This window comes from Varroa destructor, unplaced genomic scaffold (genome assembly GCF_002443255.2).
Source record: "Varroa destructor unplaced genomic scaffold, Vdes_3.0 BEIS01000004.1, whole genome shotgun sequence".
Classification (NCBI taxonomy): Eukaryota; Metazoa; Arthropoda; class Arachnida; order Mesostigmata; family Varroidae; genus Varroa; species Varroa destructor.
This window is the reverse complement of record NW_019211457.1, coordinates 45,380,726-45,401,912: the sequence shown is the minus strand read 5'-3', so window position 1 is coordinate 45,401,912 and position 21,187 is coordinate 45,380,726. Positions and strand designations below refer to the sequence as shown.

Genomic DNA, 21,187 nt, shown 5'->3' with positions numbered 1-21,187 from the left:
ATGACAGGATATCAGGAGGTGCGTCCCGCTTACTGGGAGAATAGACAGAAGCGGAAGCTGGTCGACTGAAGTACCCAACAATATTCGCTTACTGGGAGAATAGACAGAAGCGGAAGCTGGTCGACTGAAGTACCCAACAATATTACAATCTTCTAATGTAATCGAAAACGAGTGCATAGTTGTTGAATCGCGAAAAGCTCGTGTGGTTACAATGCTAAATATATTGTCAACATGGCTCATGGTTACAGCAGTTGCAATATATTGATGAATTCAACTACAGATAACGATGGTATCGATTAGAGCAGACCGTACAACGAACGGCTATCCTGGAACAGCATCGTGTCATAGATATGGTCCACAGGTAATGCGTTCAATTACGAGTTCATATAGAAACGTACTCTATAGACTGGGTACTCAAAAGAGTCAGGATGCATCGGCGTGCATCTTAGGAATGTAAGTTAGCTCAGTAAAAGTAATACGCCATGAAAGATTCATTTCAATCTGCCTTGACGGTCGTGTAACGCCTAGGTGACGTAAACGGGAACTCGCCTTTAGTACCACGACGTGCTGTAGAAAACGTGATATGTCTTGGTTGCTGCCGAACAACCTGCGTATCGATAATGTAAGCGAACGCGCCTCGGGCTTCGAGGAACAACTGCGACCGGCAGGCAACAACAGCCGACCGTTTTACGCCTTTGATATCGGAAGTCGCTAAACCGTTGCACTCGTTTGCTTGTTTACTGTTCACGCATCTCCCAAGAACAGCATATGATAATGTGTTTATACTGTGCTCGTAAAATAGACTAGAAATGAATTATGGGGTTCGCATATGTGTTTACTCGTAGATGTCCTACACTAGCTATCCTACCTCAGTTGTTATTTACTAACAACTTAACTGACTCTCTGTATTTCGTTGCCGAACGAAATTATCTAGTTACGAAAACGCACAATTAGCCTGGAATCAAAGCTTTGTTTAATAGGAACCGTCACTCTCAATAGTCCTTTATACTAACTTTTTCGTAAGTTTAAATTAAGATTCATTTTGCTTATCGGCCCCACCGGGTATTAACGTAGGATAGTCTAGTCTTAGAAAACTATAATAACACTTCTGATTGATAAGTTTTCCGGTTGGCGCTGGAATCGCACAAAACTCATTACAAAGTTACAATAGAGCCCAACATCAAATGGATTTCGGAAACATAGGTCAGTGTTAAGACAAATAGCAAACAAAAATAACAAGCTTATTGTTACGTTGACATTGCATACCCAGTGTAACTTCTCGAACTCCATGTTTTTCGCTAAAGATGTAGGCAAACGAGTCTCCAACGTTGCAGACGCAAACGGCGAATCGTCCACCCTCTAATGGACAGACGACGCAGGCGCAGAGCGTCGTCAGGAGACCCTTTTTTTGCAAGATGAGATGGTGAGCTGCCTCAAACGAGCGGAGAAGGCAGGCGAACACGTCGAGGGTCGAGGACACGCTGTGAGCTTCACCGAACAATGCCCTAGAGGAAATAGAAAATAGGAAAATACCTGAGAGAAAGGACGAACCTCAACGTTTTTGGTTGACGTTTCATTGACTCTAAACAACACGTGGGCTTTACAGAACTTCAACGAAGGCCGGGATAATGCTATCGAAATAACTCTATCAATTTTTAGTAATCCAGAAACAACTAAAATTGTTGCTCCATTAATAATAACAATTGTGCTATGCCGAATGCAAATGCTCAGCTGGATTTATCAAGAAGATAGATTAACAAACAATGGGGATACGTATGTGCCGATCCATAAATTGCCCAGTAATAATAATAAATAAATTGCATCTACGGCTCAACTTTTTTATGCTGTAAGTTAGCCGTTTAGTGCGGTATCTAACGGCTTAGGTACCGATCGTCGAACTTGAAACGCGTTATTTAACGTCCTAATCTAGAGCATAAAGCTCAATATTCGAGTAGCAACCCGTCAATTTTGCAGTTCTATATTACTACTACTACTGCGTACACACAGTGCAACGTACGTATACATCTATATGTATGGTCGAAATTATAGGCATGTCTTCATCAAGCGTTCAGTCCCCGTCCAGATATTTTCAGAGGGTCGGGAAGTGCCTGCTTTCAAAACCAGTCAACTGCGACTTCGACTGCTATCCGCCGTTTAGAACACAGATCTGCAATTTTCTTGATCAGGTGGCAAACGGTAACGGCCTCAATCCCCGCAGATCATCAGCTTGTCGCAGATCTACTGACCAACTTCTGGCGTCATCTATCACCACGCTTTGACACTCACGTATACTCGTGCTAAAGTGTATAAGTACAAAAGTACATCTGAAAGGTATTGTCATCTAAAGGTATTGTCTCAGTGCATTATCACTCTCACACGGGAAACTCCGTGTAACTTCGAAAGACTCAACAATTCATTTGAAAGTCATATACGGCGATGCTGGCGAAGATGGTTCGTCCACGCAGCAGACCTGCCTGCCTCTGCAACTCTCTTTGAGGCAAACCGAAACTCCGCCATCATTGGGGAATGCGATGATGCTCAAGCACGATCCGACTGCTATAGCAACGTTTACTCTCGGCCAGAGCACTACTAAAAAGTCATACGGCTTATACTTTTGCCGCTAATTAGGGTTCCTGTAATCCCAACGATCGCCATCGATGCCATACTAACAAGTAATTAGTACAGGATGATCAACGTTTCGTGGGGAGGGAACGAAGGAGAGGAATGAAGTCTGTTCTGGAATACGGATCCACCGGCATTTTCATCGCTCCAGACGCATTATATTACACAGACAGCGAGAGCGCGCAGCTTATCGAAGCCAGCCTTTCTACCAGTACAATGGGACACTTTCGATACTTCGCTCTCCTTTTAGACCCTGTCGTGAGTAACTGGTTCCGTCACTGCGAATTTCGACAGTAAGCTCAACTCTCGTTCGTTCAATCTAAGAATGCGAGACAATAAAAACGGTCTTCAAAATGTCCTGAGCACAATAAACTGCAAGTGGTGACTCTTTTTATTTCAATATCTACTTATTATTGAGCTGAATGCCATACTTTATGTCCTATTTAAGGCACAAGGATGTAATAGAAGTTGTCCGATACAATTACCGCACACTCGGCCACTCGTATGGCACATATGTACAATTTGCATATGAATACCCGTTAAGCACAATAAGCTATGTAACGGGTATGTTCTTACTCTAATGACACGTGTTTCCCTGTTTGGTGTCAGCCGCCTCATTATAATAAGCGGCGTTATCCTCCGTTAAGACTTCTAATGCGCTGCTAGATTCCAACCACCGTCAAACTTCCGCTCTGTGCTTTGTTTATATTCCCTAAAGGCCCAATTTTATCCCATGCTCCCCAGACTCAATGGTCGACCTGGGTTAGCTCCCACCACGTCCACGAGGTTTTTGAAGGTCACATCGACGTTCCTAGTCAGTGCACCGCCCGGCTGGCCGACCAAACGAAGGACGAAGTTTGCACGAGCTCAATAGAAAGACAGGTCAAATTCTTAGTTGTGTTCGCCAGCTAGAGTGAATCACAGCCGTACAAAGCGTTATAAAAGGATGCATCATCCCGTCTCCTTGGACAACTATTCATTAATTTAACGTCAGACTACGCAGCCGTTGTGCGGACGGCCAGTCGAACTGGGTGTAGAGATGTCAGGTGGTTTCTGAGGTACATGCATACAATGCGAGAAAGTGAAAATAATAGTTAATGGCAGACATTCTTTTCCAATGGATTCGATAACAGCTAGATTCCATCCAATGGCACGCGGTTAATTGTCGTAACGGAAAGGAAAACTAAAACCGCCTTTTCAGTTGTCCTTAACTGAAAAGTATGTTATGCTAGCGTTCACAGAATGCTAGCGGCTTTCCGGTTGAGCGCAGGACTCCAAGGAGGGTAGCATTTTTTTGAAAATTCAGGTTTATGTGCGACCTACGTTTTATTCAGGCTGATATGTATCAGGATGGAATATTACCCGATCACAGTGCGCATGATCCTTCTATAGCTGTACTGGGCCTTGTTTTTTTACTACAAAAATACTTTTTACTACTACGTACAAAAGTTGAACTTCAACTAAAAGGTTCTACGTTTACGTTAGAAAGTCGTCTTCCTCTTGATTAATGTGAAAGCCCTATGTGTTGAGCCAATAGTCACGCAGAATCGTCCAACGAAGAAGTTGTACCGATAGATAGACTTCTAGTTTGTACGTCGCTGGTTGGATTGCTATTCCAGAGTCGGTACTGACAGGACAACTATGGCAGACAGTTTGATTCCTATTCCAGAAAACGTCTATATCAGCTACCGATGGAGGTGAAATCGCTACTCTTCCTAATTTGCTCAGAACGATGTAATCGTCCTAAAGGATTGATTTATTCAGTATGCATAGAATCGCCATGGCTGAGTCGATTGTCGTCGATTGCCTCGACCAATGCACTCCAGAAATTTACTAGCTAAAAAGTTTTTTACATAAAAGAACAGGCTTTTTCGTGCAAAAAAAACGTAACTAAATGCAACCAGAGTTAGCCCCGAAGAGTCCACTGATAGTTACAGTGTAGTCCTGTCCACACACAAAGAAGTCGACTTCTTCAATTTTAACTAGAGGGGAAATAGGCTTTTTTGCGCGGAAACCATTTATAAGGACGTATGTATTCATCAGGTTGTCAAAGAGCTGCGAAAATGGTCTAGGATAATACGTACGAATATACGAAATTCCTAAGTAAGCTTTATTACACGATAATCTACTCGGATAGTTGCTCGGATTTGTTGTCGACAAGCTCAGGGAGTCGAGGGAGATTTATTTTTCATATTAAAAATGCCGAAGGCACTCCGAGAGAGGTGCTATTGGGTAGTACCCTCAGCTATGGTGGGTACTATTGTCGATTGCCATATTCGTATCTGGAGACCGATAAAGGAGTTCGTTTGCTGGTAATCAAATGGATACAATATTTCACTGCCAGCAAACAAAAAAGTCTACATGAGAATTAGTAAACAAGAACAGCCATCATTCACACACATATTGGAAGCCACTCAATAAACAAATCAGATTTGTGTGAAAGAAAGATATCTAATGAAACAATATTATTCCCATCCATAGCTGATATTATATTGTTACTCATTCATGTTAAATTGCTTATAACGCGTTTCCCATCTGTGTAAAAGCACCTCTACCATGCTTTTCGCTTGCGCAACTCCTTGGATCGTCGATATCGCTCGTGCCCTCTAAAGCTTTTTACGACCCGTTGCCGTTCGGCCGAGCTATGATTTGCGCAGCCCAACGTACCAACTTTCCGCTATGGCCCACGTGTCTTTTTCCTTAGGATATATTGACAAATCGCTTCTGTAATTGCAAGAACGAGATTTATTCATTGCAACGAAGTGACAAGAATCGCCAATTCCTATCAAATTCTGGGCTGCGCGATCGATGGGTCATGTCCTACTGCACATCCGATAGCATCGTTTGTGTTGTACGTAGTATGAAAGCGGGCCGATGCGTTCGTATTTCTAAATTTCGAAATGGATCAGCTAGTAAGTCACTTTCAGGCCTTTTTTTGCTACGATATTATAACAAAGAAGCCAGCTACATTTGCAGGCCACTCCGGCTTACAAATTAGGCAACTAAATTATATATACATTCATATATATATATTCATATATCATATAGAATGTATGGCCCAGCAGAGGACTTAGAAGAAGTTACATCGAGTACAGATGTTTCCTTATAGCGACAATAAAGATGAACGCGAGGATGGAAAACTCCAGCAGTCTTCCTGAACCCCTTTGCGCCTGCCTTTGCCCCGCATCCTCCGCGTACCGTTGGCCGTAACGGCCCGATTTGTCGATTCCTATATACGAGAAGCTTCCGTTGCGACCTAAAAAAATTCAATCTGCATTCAACTGACAAAGAAAATGTCTTCCAAGTCGTTCGGATCTACTTTCCATTAAGAGAATAAAAATTCTAAATTCTACTAAAAAAAAATTCTAAAGACTACCGCATTGCAAAACAAGATGTGTTCACCGCGTGTAAACGGTACGCGAGATTGGATATGTTTCAATAGATTTTCCCATTTCGTCTCTTAGTAGTCTTTTCAATATCCACGGCCTTTTAAAATATTTGCACTTTTAGGATGATTTTTTTTTTTTTTTTTTGCTTTTTATGACAATGTCATTAAGGAATGAGCTGTGTTTGTGAGCAAGGATACGCTTAGTTCAGCGTGCAACGAAGATTTGCAATCCAGGACTACCCCGCTAGTTTTTCCGAGCAACGCTTCGAGCTGCAACAGGACGAGCTGAGGAACTCTTGGGAAGCAGACATACAAAGGAATGGCCGATTACTTTCCCCGGGAAAATTCTAAGCCCTCACCTGCTTTTTAAAGGCTCGCTTTGCACTTCCGTCAAGACCTGATCTTAAACACAGGTCAAAAGCAGGCGCAGCTGCGTAAGACGTTAGGTGGATATAGCTTAAGGGGGTCGTCTAGGACGCTGCATTACCTCGTAAGCCTGCTTCGAAACGTCAGGCAAGATTTCGCCGGCACTGGTTGGTCAAGATTGTCATAGCGCCGTATCTTAACACGCGTAACGAGACTGACGGCGATCTTCATACCGCAGTTGTGGACCAGCTCCCTAACGAATGCTTGGTCGACAACACACATTGTTAAAAAGAAACGTTCGAGAGAAAATAGGGACATTTGGGCTATGCAAAGAGTATGGGAAAAAGCTTATAATGGAAAAGGATACAATTACAAAATGCCGAAATGTTGTCACCTCTGGTTAACATGGCAGATCGTATTATCATTGAGACGCAACTTTTTAGAGCAAGTTCTTGTCGTGGTATATTAAATAGGTAGTACCCTTAACGAATCCATCTCACGTAAGAGTTTGTTTAAGCTGAATAGAATGTCGCGGACGACGGTCAATTCTCACCAGACTTAGGTAGAGTCTAGTGAGCTAGCTAGAGAGCTAGAGCAAATTTTACTTCTGTAGATCAATAGTTTGACTAGCTTTTCTACTGCTTTTTTCTACTGAAAAAAAAAAAATTTTTTTTTTCTACTGAAATTTTTACTAAATTTCAAGAGATCACTCGCATTGAAGCAGCAGGTAATGGTTGTCCGTTTTCTAGCGGACGACATTTTCTAACGAGAAGAATCCAAGATGTTCCTACTCTAAGCCCATAGAGTAGGCAGTTGAATGATCGGGGTCATTGGCGTCGACATATTATAGACACGCCGTACAACGCTTCTTCCTCATAGTTTCATATAAACCAGCCCCATATTTGTTTTCTGTTTTCAACTTTTTCGGAACCGGTATGCCTGCAGATACAAATGGGTGAAAAAAGTCAACAATAGGCTTGACATTATTTATAAAAAAAAAAAAAAAAAGTCAAAGAATATTGCTTATACACACCATTATCTATATGAATTTGCTTACTATTCACGATGATTCGCTCAATTGTGTCCTGACAAGAGGCATACTCCTGACGCTAGTTTAGATATGGACATACTAGTTGTAGCAGGATCTCGATTAATGAGCGGTCGCGTTACAGGATAAATTTGTCCTACTATTTTAGCACTACAGTGCTACAATGGTACGTCTCCAAGTAGGTCCAATAAGAAACGGTCAAAATTTATACATACGCAGCCTATTGCCCCCTAGTATTTCTTACTTTTTACACTAAGCGAAACTTTTCGCTACGCTTATCATATAGTACGATTCGCTGATCCGACAGCCGACCTTCAAGTGCTGTCCAGCGTTAACAACAACACAACCCTACGTTTCGTGTATTGCCGCTATTGCTACCACTACAACAACACCAGTAAGAACGAGTCCTGTTCAGGCTAGAGCATCTGTTATAGTGCCAACGTCGCTGCAATAAGCACAGTCTGGAATGGGTGTGAACGCCGAATCTGTTGTAATGCCATAAAAACCAGCCAATGATACTGTCGTTTCGTAAACGAGGATACAGGGAGCATTGCGCAAGCTTACCACCTTCAACCTGGAACTGTCGAGCCTCGGCTTGCATCCTGTTAACGTTACGCTAGCTATAACATTGTGAAGTGTAAGGAAGGCAGCATCGGAGAGCTGAAGCCGGCAGCGACTGGAGCCACCGACGCTAAATTCCGCATCTGGTCCGACATCGACGCGGTCGTGTTCAATCGTCCCTTCGTTGCCGCTGGGAGCAGAAAACCGCCGGGTGTATATTTGTTCAGTTGAACGTAGCGAATGACGCTACTATGGCCCTTGCTACTGTCTATGTCGCCGTGAACTCACCCAGCTCTGCTTAAGGGATCCACCCAACCCAGTTCGGTGCAACAGTGCGAACGCGAAAGTCGCTGACCTCAGGGATGTCCTCGGCCACCGTACGCGGCTTATAGCCACCGTTGGCGCTCACCGTAATAGTCATCTAATGTTACTGCGCGCAGTGTAGGCTAAGCAATATGGCCAGCCTCAAGTTGGGTAGCAATGAAATGACAAAATTGATAGGAACAATTAATAGTTTTCACGAACAAACAATAGTTTTCACGAAAGGTGAAACGGACTGATATGAGTAACGCGCTAAATTTCCCTCTGATATTGATTCGTACTTGGTGGCCTGACAGCGTTACCACTGGCCGACCACTGGGCCGACTTGACGTCGTACTGATCCGTCGCACGTCGTACTGATCCGTCGCATGATCAGGCTTGAGAAAGCAGGCTTAGCAGTATATATAATTGCAAATGGTTACGAATCTGTGCACAGCCTGCCAGACGGGTGTACACGAGCTTCAATTGTGCAGCTACGACCTCTACGTGAATGCCACGCCGATGGACGAGTTTTGTGCGAGTGATTGTATAGCTCACGTATATACAAGTTGCCAAATCTTGACAGGACAGAACTTGAATTTCGATTATTAGCAAACTCATGCTGCTGAGAGCGGACGTACTTTCATTAGTAGGTGGAGTTTATCGGATTGACAGATCTGTCATGAATATACTCAGACAGCAGCGTAAGCGTGCGAAACAAGCTAATGGAATATAGAATACGTTCTTTTTTCTCCGAAAACTTTCTCGACATGTGTTCAACATGGGCTACAGAAAAGCCCAAAACGTACACCTATACAACGGTTAAACCTAGTTAAAGTACCGTTCACGCTGTTTTTGACTTGTGGTGATTAAGTTTTACACTACATTATTCGAAACAAACAAACTACAAATATCTCGCAAAGAAACAACTGCCTTCGAACTAGACCTGCAGATGAACAATAGCTGCGTGGTTCAACCGCTTCTGTATAGAAACAGCGGTGCCATCTAGTTTGTCCAATCGGATTAGGCAACCGCAAGGAAAATTTTCATCGAAATTGATATACACACGAAATATAAAGTGAGACGTCGCATAATTCGTTGAGGGACAGGGTAATGTCGGAACAATGTGCATACGTACCTTGCAGGTATTGTCGAACACGGCCTTTTGGTCACAGCGGACCAATGGCTTGACAAAAACCCTGTACGTTTGCAGACTTTGACTCGGATGTATAAATCGAAATGAAAAAACCTCGTTCCGTATTTGCCCAAAATACGAGGTACGGCCAATGAAGCGTCTCTACGAACAGTTGTTACTAGAGGTACGGGTACCTTTCACATGCACACATAAAAAGCGATGCAAAACAGGACATTATTGTTACTCTTCCGAAGTGGACCGGGAGACTTGTGGTGGCACTAGTGTTACATCAGCATCCCGTTTTCGAGTCATCCTAAATCTAAAATATCCCAAGATGTATCGCAAGTAGATGAGGGGCCAGCCAAGCAACCCTTCATCTGGTCTCTCGGCTTCTGTTTACGTCAAGCCCGGCCGAATGTATAATGTGGCCCAAGGTTAGAAGAGGCCCCACTACCAGCACCATTTTCATGGTCGAGCAGCAAGTATCTAAAATATGTAACTTCACATAATTCGATCCTTCTGCTGCAAACGTCACACTTTACACATGTTCTAGCAGCTCTAATTATGTAACTAAATATCGATTAGTGGTCTCTGCTTCTCGAATACCTACCGAAAAGCGTGTTGACCGGCAGAAATTGAACACGGGTTCACTAAATCGATTGTGTTCTCATTGAAAAGTTACACCGGCGGGTATCGTGCCGTGATCATCATCCGTGCATACATCCGCATCTAAATCTGTTCCACCGTCGCTTTCTCAGTACTAATCATTTACCTCTTTGATTTTTGTCCATGGGGACGAACCCTTCTCGACACAAGGTTGTAGGGTCGATTGCTGGCGCCATTATTTGAAAAAGACTATCAAACCATTGTTAGGTTCAATGACGGAAGCGTACGTAAATTTCTGTTAAAAAGTTAACATATAGAACACGAAACAAAAAAAAGGATAATATGTTACAAGCAAAAGTAACGGTTCAAATCGCCTGCACGATACCGAAATTTTACATCACACAAATGCAGAATATAACCCATTTCAACACCGAAATCATGTTTTTGAACGCAGACATTCTGCCTTGCTTCGGAATAGGGTAATCGACATCTTCATTCAAGCGCTAACTTGGGAGTTACGTTCGCTATGAGAAATCTTCTGCTGTAGAACAATCGTTCAATCATGGCTCCGCTAACATTTACATTAGCGGACTGATACCTAAGTAGTCAAACATATTGCACGCTATTATGGCTTAAAGCATACAGCCACCTGTAGGTATTATTAACACTGCTGATGCACTGCAACCCATTTTTATGATGGCCAGATCAAGAACGGTCCTGCACACCATTTGTGTTTGGAAAAAGATCAAGTCATGTAAAGAACGCCAATTTGTAGTTTCACCGATATGTTAAAACACACGTACCGATTACCTACTCCTCACCAAGCTTCATTCGAAGAACCGCCCCTGACCAGTGAATTCATTGCAATACGAACAGGTCAGTCTGTCTTCACAGAGACTAGAGAGCGGATACTAGAAACCTAATATCTGGTACCAACCCACGACCGGTAGGCGATTGACAAGGAACAACGCACTCTATAAGCAATGGGTTCCAGTTTCGTTATTTGAAGCGGATAATTCGTAAAAAGGAACGAACACTCGCTAAAAGCTCTCTCCTATTTCGACTCCTTAAGATTCTTCCGATCGCTAAGGAAATCCTAAGCACTCCCAGAGTATAGAAGACGATCGAAGGAAGTTTTGTATACAACTGAAATTGAATTTCCGTTACACATTCCTTCACGACATCTCCGCGTAGCTCTTTCTTATATACATATAGATAACACACTCCATTTTTTTTTAGTTTCTTTGTTTGCTGAGTTATCTGAGGAAGGGCGTTTTTCTCCCTTCGAACAGAAGGACATGTACTAATATCTTTGGAAAATCATAGTATAGTGGTCGCGGTAGATAGAAGCGACAAATTGCATAGCCGCGCATAGAAACATTTACAAACACTTCATCAGTAACCTTACCGTGATACTATTGGAGAAATCATCGTTTGCGATAAATTTTCCGTTCGCAGGGGTAAAAAAGGCAAAGAGCTTGTAAAAGATAGCCGGTGTCTGATAGAATATTAACCTATGAAACGACCCATTGTTCATAAGAAGAGCCAACTCTGTCTGTCTGTATGGAGCGAGTTCAAAAGATATCTCGAACTTCTTTTAATAAAGCCTTTAATAAAGGTGGCCCGCTAATAGAGGTCCTTTGTGCGACGGCTTCCTCAAGCAGACGAAGTATACTACATGTTCCAAGCCTGTTGGTCCAGGGAAAGAAAAAAACACTAATTTTTTTTTTCATTGGAAAACTTCCTGCTGATCGCCAAACTAGGAGCGTCATGATTGATTTGAGCTCGTCGGGTTCTGGCGCGCGTTTCCTCGACAGCGAACATCTTCACACCACCATACCTAAAACTAGTATCTCTAAAAACGTTTCGTTCTCCTATGACGGACGCTGACCATTAGTGGTCGACATTGATCTTTCGTATATAAAACATCTCTGTGTATATAACTCTATCACTGCCTTAGACCCTCGAACCCTTTTTGGCTTTTGGCCGTGCTTGTTGAGATGCCAGTTTCTACAAATGTGTACCTTTCCTTTGAGCTAGCCGACTACTCTTACTTCTTGGCAGAAAAAAAGTGACCTGCACTGACAGAGTTCAACAGGCAGTGACTCCGTTTCCCACATCGACCGAAAGGGATGAAAACAGTGACGCAATAGAATTAAGCGAAGAATGGTATCATCATGACAAGATGATTTTCATCAGTTGGTCGAAGTCCTCTCACCAGGTTGCTACCCCGGGCTACTGGCCCAGTCACTAAAGAAACCCAGTTTTCACCAAGTGTAGCTTGCTGCTATTAACGGTTCAGTCCTCGACAACTTTACTATATTCCGAACCCCTGAGTAAACCACCAGCCAATGCTACATAGGAAATTCAGGTGAAGTCGTCGCAACAAAATAAAGGTAGCAACCCCTATTTCCGCTATTCTACAAGAAAAATACACACTGACGATCCGTTTATGTTGGCCAACAGGTCAGCTACATAAAGCTAATTAATAACGCTGGAAAGCTGCGAACATCTATGTGGCCGTTTAGAATCCACATTTTCCGGCTTATACATTCATACCCTCGACTACTAACACGTCACGATATGAAACAATTATTTTATTCGTAGCAAAAAAGAAAGCAAACACAATACCCACTTTATTAATAAGTGGGTTTATTAATAACTAACTAATTACACTAGCAATAAAAACGGTCGGTCCCCGGTCCACAAGTCGCGGTCCGACCCGCTCAGCGTCGTTGTCCCAGCACAGGTCCGCGTTGTAACCAAATGTACATTAAAACCATAAATGCGAGACGCGTCCCGTTGAACACGAAAAGAAAGTTTAGCAGGTAAGATTCACTCCTGGACTTGACATGTTCTTTGCTATGTGTTTCCAAGCGCTGCGCCTCACGACGGATTGGCCGGCCTCCGCTATTTTCCTGTGTTATTATTATTACTCCTTTCGCTACCGTTCAGATTAGGTTGTTGTCGTTGTTGTATCTATTGTTATCGGCTCTTTTATTTTCTGTTCTGTTTATCCCGTAGCCCGTAACACTGTGCTACAGCAGCGCCCCCAGGGTGCCTTCGCTGCTAGCCGATCGGCTATTTTCTCGTTGGTATTTGTGAGACCAGCCGTTCGCGAAATGAGAGAAACTTCGGCCATTTTCGGCTCTCCACCAGATTTAGCATTGATATACATCATTGAGCTATTGGCAATGCCGCACCAGGAATGCCGCAGTAGACGGTCCCGGCGGCATTCCTAGAGCCAGCGTCTCTTCCGTCAGCCGGTTCGTTGTTTTTGTGCAAGAATCGTCGTTAGAGAATCGGTCAGAGCCGTTTGATGTCGTGTCGCGATTACCGAAATAACGCGTGTACGCTGACGCCGCTATTGCTTTGGTCTTATCGGAGAAGAAATTTGTTTGTCCGTTTAGATTCAAACAGAAAAACCAGACAAGGGCCGCCCACTCGTCAAGTCGTATAGAACGCATCGAAAAATATAGAAAAACATCGATGGACATCGAACGTTTACCAAACAGATGATAGAGTTAGAGAAAAATGTGTTGCTTAGAGCCATTTCACACTTATGAAAACGCAGCTCTAATTATGCAAGGCAAACCATTTTACGTACTCAAACAATAACGAGATGAGTCAGAATTATAGAGGCATACTGAACCAGACAAACGTACATGTCAGAATATGCAGACTAGGATATTGAGAGAAGGACATACGTCGTTTGCGATGTGTACAAAATCTCCTACATTACAGATGCGACGCTGAAGTAAATCTTATGAGAAGTGGTACGGGCGGGCGCATAGGCCGACAGTTTCCTAGAGTGGCAGGCAACGCACGGAGAACAATGCATGGGAGTCGTGTATTGTAATATCTGAGGGCCTGAAAATGCTTAACGAAACCGATCAGCGAAGAACCTTGTAGGCGCAGCAAAGCAAGGGCAAAAATAAAAAATAATACTCTACGCTAAATGTTATTCCGAAGTAGAAGTAGTGGAAATCCAAGAAGTGCAGACATCAATCTTGTCCAAGTTGGTCTATAGGCCTATATCATCTAAAACACAGCCGCAGAGACAAAGGGGCCCTAATGCGGACTCGGCACCGTTCCTCCGGAGCGGAAGTACCGATTCGGGACGGAAATGTTTAGCGACCTTGTCCTTTGACAGAAAGTATCGTTCTATTCGACCGCATACAAAGTTGGGCAGGTAGATGACCCGCGAAACAGGCCGGCTCGACCACTTGCGACGCTTGTTTAGCCGCGCAGACTTATTTTGGCCCGGTCCCAGGCGATATGGAACGACAAAAAGCTATGTAGATATACCATAGAAAACACCGGCAATAATATCGATTCAAAGGATAGGTAAGTACATGTTGAAAACGGCACACTGTACATATTTTGGCATGAAACAGGGAAAGGGTTTGCCCATATTCGCTAAAACACATGACGTTATTTGTATAATAGTCTGGGCGTCTACGCGTGGACAAGAACAACAGGCAGCTTATTACAACTTTATGTTTAGTTTAGCACTGATCAGTTGTCTCAGTAGTTTCGATGGGAAAGCAGACGTAATATTTGCCCTATCTAGACAAATTGCATTTAATATAAATAAAGGGGACATTGTAGATACGTTATTAGGGCCCAAAAGATTACTCAAGATAGATGCTCATTTTTTTTTCTAAGACACATAAGATACAGTTGCTTTACTACACGTCGTTGTCGCTAAGCGATTGAAATCAGTGCCTTATTCAACAGTCTAACATTTTCCCATGAAATATTTAAGATATCTACTAGAAAAATAGAAGTTTTGCATATTTCCAAATTGGGCTTGAAAATCAACAGTTACTGTGTTCACAGCAAAATGGTCGCCTTCGCACCGCGCTGCTTTCGGAACTAACAATTATGTTGAAATAAATAAACAAAACAAAAAAAAAAAGTTTCACAACAGTTTTTCTTTGTCATCTCAAGCAAACCAACTAGTTTATTGTAAGAATGAGCCACTATGGCTTTTCTATGTTGCCCTATGGGATATCGCAACTGCATCAGTCGCCGTTCTTTAAACCCTCCGGCAACGCCCACCTGTACTCAACAAATTAAGACTTCTTCTGTACGAGAAGTAATGCATGACATCAGCACGGATACACAGATTGTATAGCTTCCCTTTTCTTGATGATCAATCCACTTCCTGGAATCCCCGTCCGACCGAAGGTAGATCTGACATTTTTCATATATTGGCTTAGATATACGTCAATCTATGAGGGAGGGGTTGTCGTCCCATTTGGAACGGTAATACTTCTTCTAAATACTAAATAGACGAAGAAGCACTATTTATTGCTGTTGATTTGTTAAGGTAGTCAATTTACTAAAGGATAAAGGGAGCCACTCGGTAAGCAGTTACGTGACAAAGAACTGGGCTCGTGACTAACTTTAGCTGTGGACAAGATATCAGGCCCAGTTTTTGATTATTCCAATGTACTTCAAATAGGTACAACTTTAGGGCAGTTTGCTGTTGTGCCATAGAAGCATACTCCAGATATAGAAGTTTGCTGTTCTGTAACGTGCGAATAACGTGTAACGTACTCGTGGAAAAACAAACAGACCATTCCACCAAGTCTCCATACTTGTTCTAGACGCCATTTTCATTTTCTCCTATTAACAGGCCTGCCATGTTCATCGTTGCGCGATATGCCCGGCCAGACTCGCAATAGATGATTCACTTGATTGATTAAAAAGTAACCTTATCTTGTTTCAGGGGCTCTCCAAAATGGCTCCATCATGGTAGGGAACAATTGACTACAAAACATCGTTTTAAGTTGTGATATATCTAGAAACGCTTCAGAAAAATTTTATTTATTTATTTATTTATTTACAGACAAACCATTTGATTACTTAGCTTTCATTGTCCGCCGCGACTGTAGAATACTATGGTTATGACAAAGTTGTTACTGAAAAAAGAGACCCCTGGAAGTAACTACTCGTGTTTCGTAGAGAACACGCTGTTTAATGGAGCTTAATCTGTTTAACACAACTTTGACGATTTGCTCTGTTACCGTTAATCGAAATCTTTCTAGGATAGGATTATACCCGTATTGAAGCCTAGATTATACACAAGCGTAGCCCATACGCATACGCGTAGCTGAACGTGGTCCACGAAAAGTCGGTATAAAAGAGCTTAGAATTTTATTTAGGTAGGAAACGAATTCTATCATCTATTCTTGATCCTTCATAATCTTGTTAAATAGAGTACGAAGACTGATCAACCTTAAGACACTCCGTAATTTCCTTCGTGAAGGAGCTTGAGTTGTTTTTTTTCTGGTGATAAAGTTCCAGAGCTGGATGGTTGAATTTGCAACATCCTCCAGTTGCTACATGTGCATGTATAGAGCAACCGGAACAATGTTGCAACTTGGTGCCGATATTGGCTGTCAACGTCAAGTTACCTCTGAACGATTATTTTTCCCTTGCACCATCACACCAATCACAATTATGATAATAAGATTGCATTAATAAACTTGACAAATTTTTGGTTGTCTCGTAACTTCGTATAGGCACAGTCCAAATCAAAATTTTTTTAACGGTACTTTTCAATACACAAACCCGTAAGCAGCAATGCTTAGACTTCTACAAATAAAACTTACTTGTTAAGATAGTCAATGCAGCCATGAATCGCACACTGGGCGGCAAGACAGCTCTTTTCACCCCAATTTACCCCATCAGCAATAGCTAGAATCGCCGAATTTTCGCGGACAACGAGGCCGAACGCGTCAGCTATCGGTTCGCCGGTATTTTCGTGCGTTAGTGGATTGCACTCATATAACGTTGTAGCTATACCACAAGCGAAATCCGTCGGCGATTTCCAGTTTCTTATGCCAGCTACCTCTATGGATTCCTCTGGCTGTCCATTCGTAACTGTAATGCCACATAGACATAAAAAAAAAATCCACAGAAAAACAAAAATTAAAATTTATCGTCATAAGTATTCTATATGGAATAAGTATTGAGATCGTACTACTGGGCTGTAAAACGCGCTCGGCATGCCTCTAATTAATAGTTAAATTAGAAACGAGTGGCAGGGATTTAGCCTATGGGATCTGCTGTCACACTTCAGCTCAACGTCACCGCTCGTAGCTGCTAGCGTTCCGATACTGGACGCAGGCGCGCGTCTTGCGGTTGATTCGGGGCACCTTTCTTCGCTTGTTGGTGAGAAGATACCATTTTTGCGCTGTACAGATGTGCTTTAGAACAAGATATAAGAGCTGGTACGAGCTCATTTTCGTCCTATTTGATCTAATACAGTATATTGGTGATTTCAAAGATCGGCGTATCTACGTAGCAGAAGCAATAAACACAACAGCTTGATTAATTATGATCAAGTTGATTATATAATTTATATGAGTTGCTAGTATTCTATAAGAAATAAGGGCAGTCTTCTCAATAACTTACCGCAAAGGAGCATAGCGTTATGATCACGCATTGATCTAGCGATTGGCTTAGTTTTCGAAACTATAAATGTAAAGCACCATTTTCAGTTCGATTTAGTTTAGTGTCGCAACCCCCCAGATCTGACGGTATCTCGCAACACTGCCGTACATAGCCCCACCCATCATCGTCGTCGCTGTTTGCTCAGCTTGCTTCCTGCTCACGTAGGTATCAAAGCCTGTCAAAGGCCGCGCATTCGCGAACACAGTAGACATTTACAATAGCCAACCAATTGCCCTATCTCTACTGACATCACGGTATAGCGCTCGATTCAGACTAGAGTAACGTCATGGAGGATGGCATCGCGCTGTTGTCTAACGTAATTGTAACAGGTCCATGTGTAAGCTCACATAGGGCGTCTATTTTTGCATACGCTATAATGTTTTTTTTACTGCTCTGGGCTGGAACAAGTAGGTATCCGGGCACCAGATCATTGCTTATTCCATGAGCTACCCACTTGTCGGCTAACAAACACGTAGTTCCACCCTAGATCGGGCCCACCTCCTACCGTCAGTCGAGTGCCCCCTGGGTTAGACTACATCCAACGGCTCGTACTGAGAAAGACTCTCATCGCATCCGTGTGCAATCTTGTGAATATAAATCCACTTTTAAGCGAAGCACTACTTTATGTAAGCCTTTTCGGTGAGGTCCGACACACTACCACGTTCGTTAAGGTTCATAGCACAGAAAATTGAATATCTGAGTCGATAGAGGATGATGTTTAAAAAGGGGAATGGTTTTAGTAGGCGCAGGGATCCTCGGTACCAGCTCTACCTAGTCTGGGTGAGCTACTTAAACTCTTAATCATTTAAAAAGGCCTAACTGCTCCAACACGGCCGTAGCGCCATATCGCATAACTATATAATATATTGCAAACCTATGTTTGGCGTTACCTGGCGGATTTGTGGAGAATTATTATACCCCTGTTGACTTGGATTATTACTGGCCTATGCGATTCAATGTTAGATGGTACAACATCACGGTTAGTCCTCTCCATATTGACATTAGGTAACTGCATTATTATTTCATTATGTCAATTAAATGTTATGGACGCGTAATGTTTATTTGTTTTGAAAAATATTCCATCTCGAGGCCAGCTCTACAGAGGCCTAAAGCAGCGTTCGACATCAGGAAAAGAGTTACCCTTCTGGATCACAGAAAGCAGTAAGGATTTTCTGCAGGTGCTCACAGGTAAATTTCTATACTTTTAGCCCGTAATAACCATTAGTCCTCGCCTAGGTCACGGACAGACGTCGAAAGTTGACGAAATGTTCCGAGAATTCGCCTCGACGTACCTCCTGAAGGACCGCGAACACGAAACAATCAGTAATCGATCACTTATACACATGTTTGACTTGCACCGCACGAATGTTTCTCTAGGTCTTATCCAGGTTTTTCTGAAAACCCTAGGCGTTGAGTCGGTGGTGAAACATTATCTTGCTATCATAAGATAATGGGACCGAACCCAAAACCCAGCCAAGTTCGGCAAATGCGGATCAAGTGCCTCGGCTATAATACTATCATACCGGATACTTCGATAATCAATCTAGAATTTTCTACTTTTATGCCTCTATGTATTTCACCGTAAAGATATACCATAGGATGGAAAGACATTACTGCAATGCTACCACAACATGACTACTAAAGTATTGTCCATAGACTCTTGACAGTTAAACGGCCTATTCTACTCGGATAGTCGAAAATCAACGTTTAGGAATGCCGACACACATACAGTCACCCGTAAAAACGTGTAGGACCTAATCAGATATGAATCTAACTACGCCTTACACGTTTCTTCCTCTGACTTTTTATTCTGGTCCAGTATCCAAATATCAACGCCTTTGTTTAATTTCGACCTGGCCTCAAAGATTCTTAGAACAGTAGCGAATCACCCGGCCTTGAAGATATGATACATTCTTGACGTATACTCTTGCCATATAATTTAACTGCTCAGAGTTAACTTTATCTACATCGTCCTCGTCAGCTTAACAAAGGGCGACGCCCCTTTACCACAGCGCAGCACTCCAAGCGCAGGCTGGTTTCACATGAAAACGTTTTCGTTCTGATACAATGGATAAACCACGTTTTCTCTGAGCTTTTTCAACCGTTCGTTTTGCTGATAGAGAGTCAAACAACATAGGTTAAGTGGCCAATAAATAAACCCTACAATTGCTAGGCGATCAAAAGCGCAGGGACAGGGCAACACCAATGAGAATGACCTCGTCTGAAAGCGCAGTAACTCTTCAGTTCTAAACTTAGGCCATGATGCTCACGAAAGGCGTCACATACAAACGAATGCATAAACCTTTTTTTACCGATAAGGGAAATTTTTCTGAAGCACAATGATTGTGCGTCAGGTCATCCAAGGACATCGACCTGCAAGTCGTGACTGCACAAGCTGTGGAGTATTCAGCCTATTAACGAATTCGAGATGTCAATGATACTCAGACAGGAAAATCCTATCGGACTAGAATCCGCATGAACGAATAAAGTACCTGTCGATATTTGTAAAGATTACATTGCTCTCTCTTGCGGAGCATGCTGCGAGCGGCTCTCGCACCTGCATCATACTCGTTGGCCTCGAAACTTCGCGTGTGATTGCATATGATACTGAGGTAAGATGTTCTGCTTATCTAATTTTTCGCACACAACGGCTATGAAGTGAATATGGCGACAGCGCGGACACAAGTTCGCCTATAACATTACTCTTTATTATACACTATACCGAATAGCATAAATGTGATCCAAGCAAATCTCGGCGTAGAGTTTGATGTGCAATGAGAGCACTGACAGCTCTATTAATGTCGGTTTCTACTGCTTTGTTCTGCCAAAGAAGTCTCAGTCTAAGAATGAGTTGAGCTCGATTTTCTTGACGAAAGGCTCGACCGCGTTTAGCGATTCCAGGTTTCTACGACTTCGATGGCGTTAGACTCGACTTCGGTGTCGAAAGCCTGGTGACTGCGGGGCTTACCCGATATGTCGACGCTAGCAGCCGAGCGTTAAAATTCAGACTTCACAGCCAAATGGCACTGCTGAACATTGCGGATCTAAAGGAGGCAAGCTGAAGTGGATATGAGTGCAGACGATAAAGGGGAATGTACGGCGGGGGGGGGGGGGATGGAGTGACTCCAACGTCAGGAGTTAGGAGTGCGCGAGGTGGTTTTGGAATAATTCTGTCTCGACTTTGCCATTGCAACTCTTAAGTGAGCGTTGTTAGCCAAAGAGACTTAACGACAGCAGACAGGTGCCTGCCATGATCCGGGAAGGCACCTGGGCCTAATCGTAGCCCGACAGCATAAATCCCTCTGCGGGTTATGGGGTCAGAACTAAATACCTTTGGGTCGGTAGGTGAAAAAAACCCTTCTTACGCTTGACTGCTAACAGCTTCGCGGACGACAAGCTCGCCACCTTGTCTATGATTTCCTATGGGGTTTCGGTGAATTGTATCAAGAACACATTCGAAACCAAATGTGGACCTCAATAGCCAAGCTCCTCTATGTAAATTCCTCTGAAATTGCGCCTGAACAGCGCCGCGTTCACAAAAACAATATTATTAGATTTCAAAAAGCAATTTACTCAGCTTGTGTCCAATCGTATTATGAGAAAAAAAACGACCATTTTTAAGGATACCAACTAGATCGTTAATTTTAAATCTTTACTTCGTTCCATATTTTTTCTTATTGTAATAGTTTCCTGT

The 21,187-nt window shown here is 42.8% G+C and overlaps 1 protein-coding gene and 1 long non-coding RNA gene across 7 annotated transcripts in view; both read right to left on the bottom strand.

Moving 5' to 3' along the window:
• LOC111248937 (PP2C-like domain-containing protein CG9801) overlaps positions 1-21,187 on the bottom strand; it is a 61,458-nt gene that overhangs the window by 8,904 nt on the left and 31,367 nt on the right. For all 3 annotated transcript variants that reach the window (XM_022802072.2, XM_022802071.2, XM_086987520.1), the window contains 2 exons: positions 16,650-16,920; positions 1,267-1,505 (listed from right to left, as the gene is read on the bottom strand). In XM_022802072.2, the coding sequence (XP_022657807.1) occupies positions 1,267-1,505; positions 16,650-16,920 (510 nt within the window). The remainder of the gene's footprint in view (positions 1-1,266; positions 1,506-16,649; positions 16,921-21,187) is intronic.
• On the bottom strand, positions 5,739-13,722 carry LOC111248942 (uncharacterized). 4 transcript variants are annotated; one of them, XR_002672729.2, is made up of 4 exons: positions 10,830-13,722; positions 10,031-10,321; positions 9,424-9,614; positions 5,764-5,878 (listed from the first exon to the last, which is right to left on the bottom strand). It is a non-coding gene; the product is annotated as an uncharacterized LOC111248942 (long non-coding RNA). The 4 variants fall into 4 exon arrangements; XR_002672730.2 differs by lacking the exon at positions 5,764-5,878 and adding an exon at positions 5,892-7,315; XR_002672728.2 differs by lacking the exon at positions 9,424-9,614 and having other exon boundaries at positions 5,739-5,878.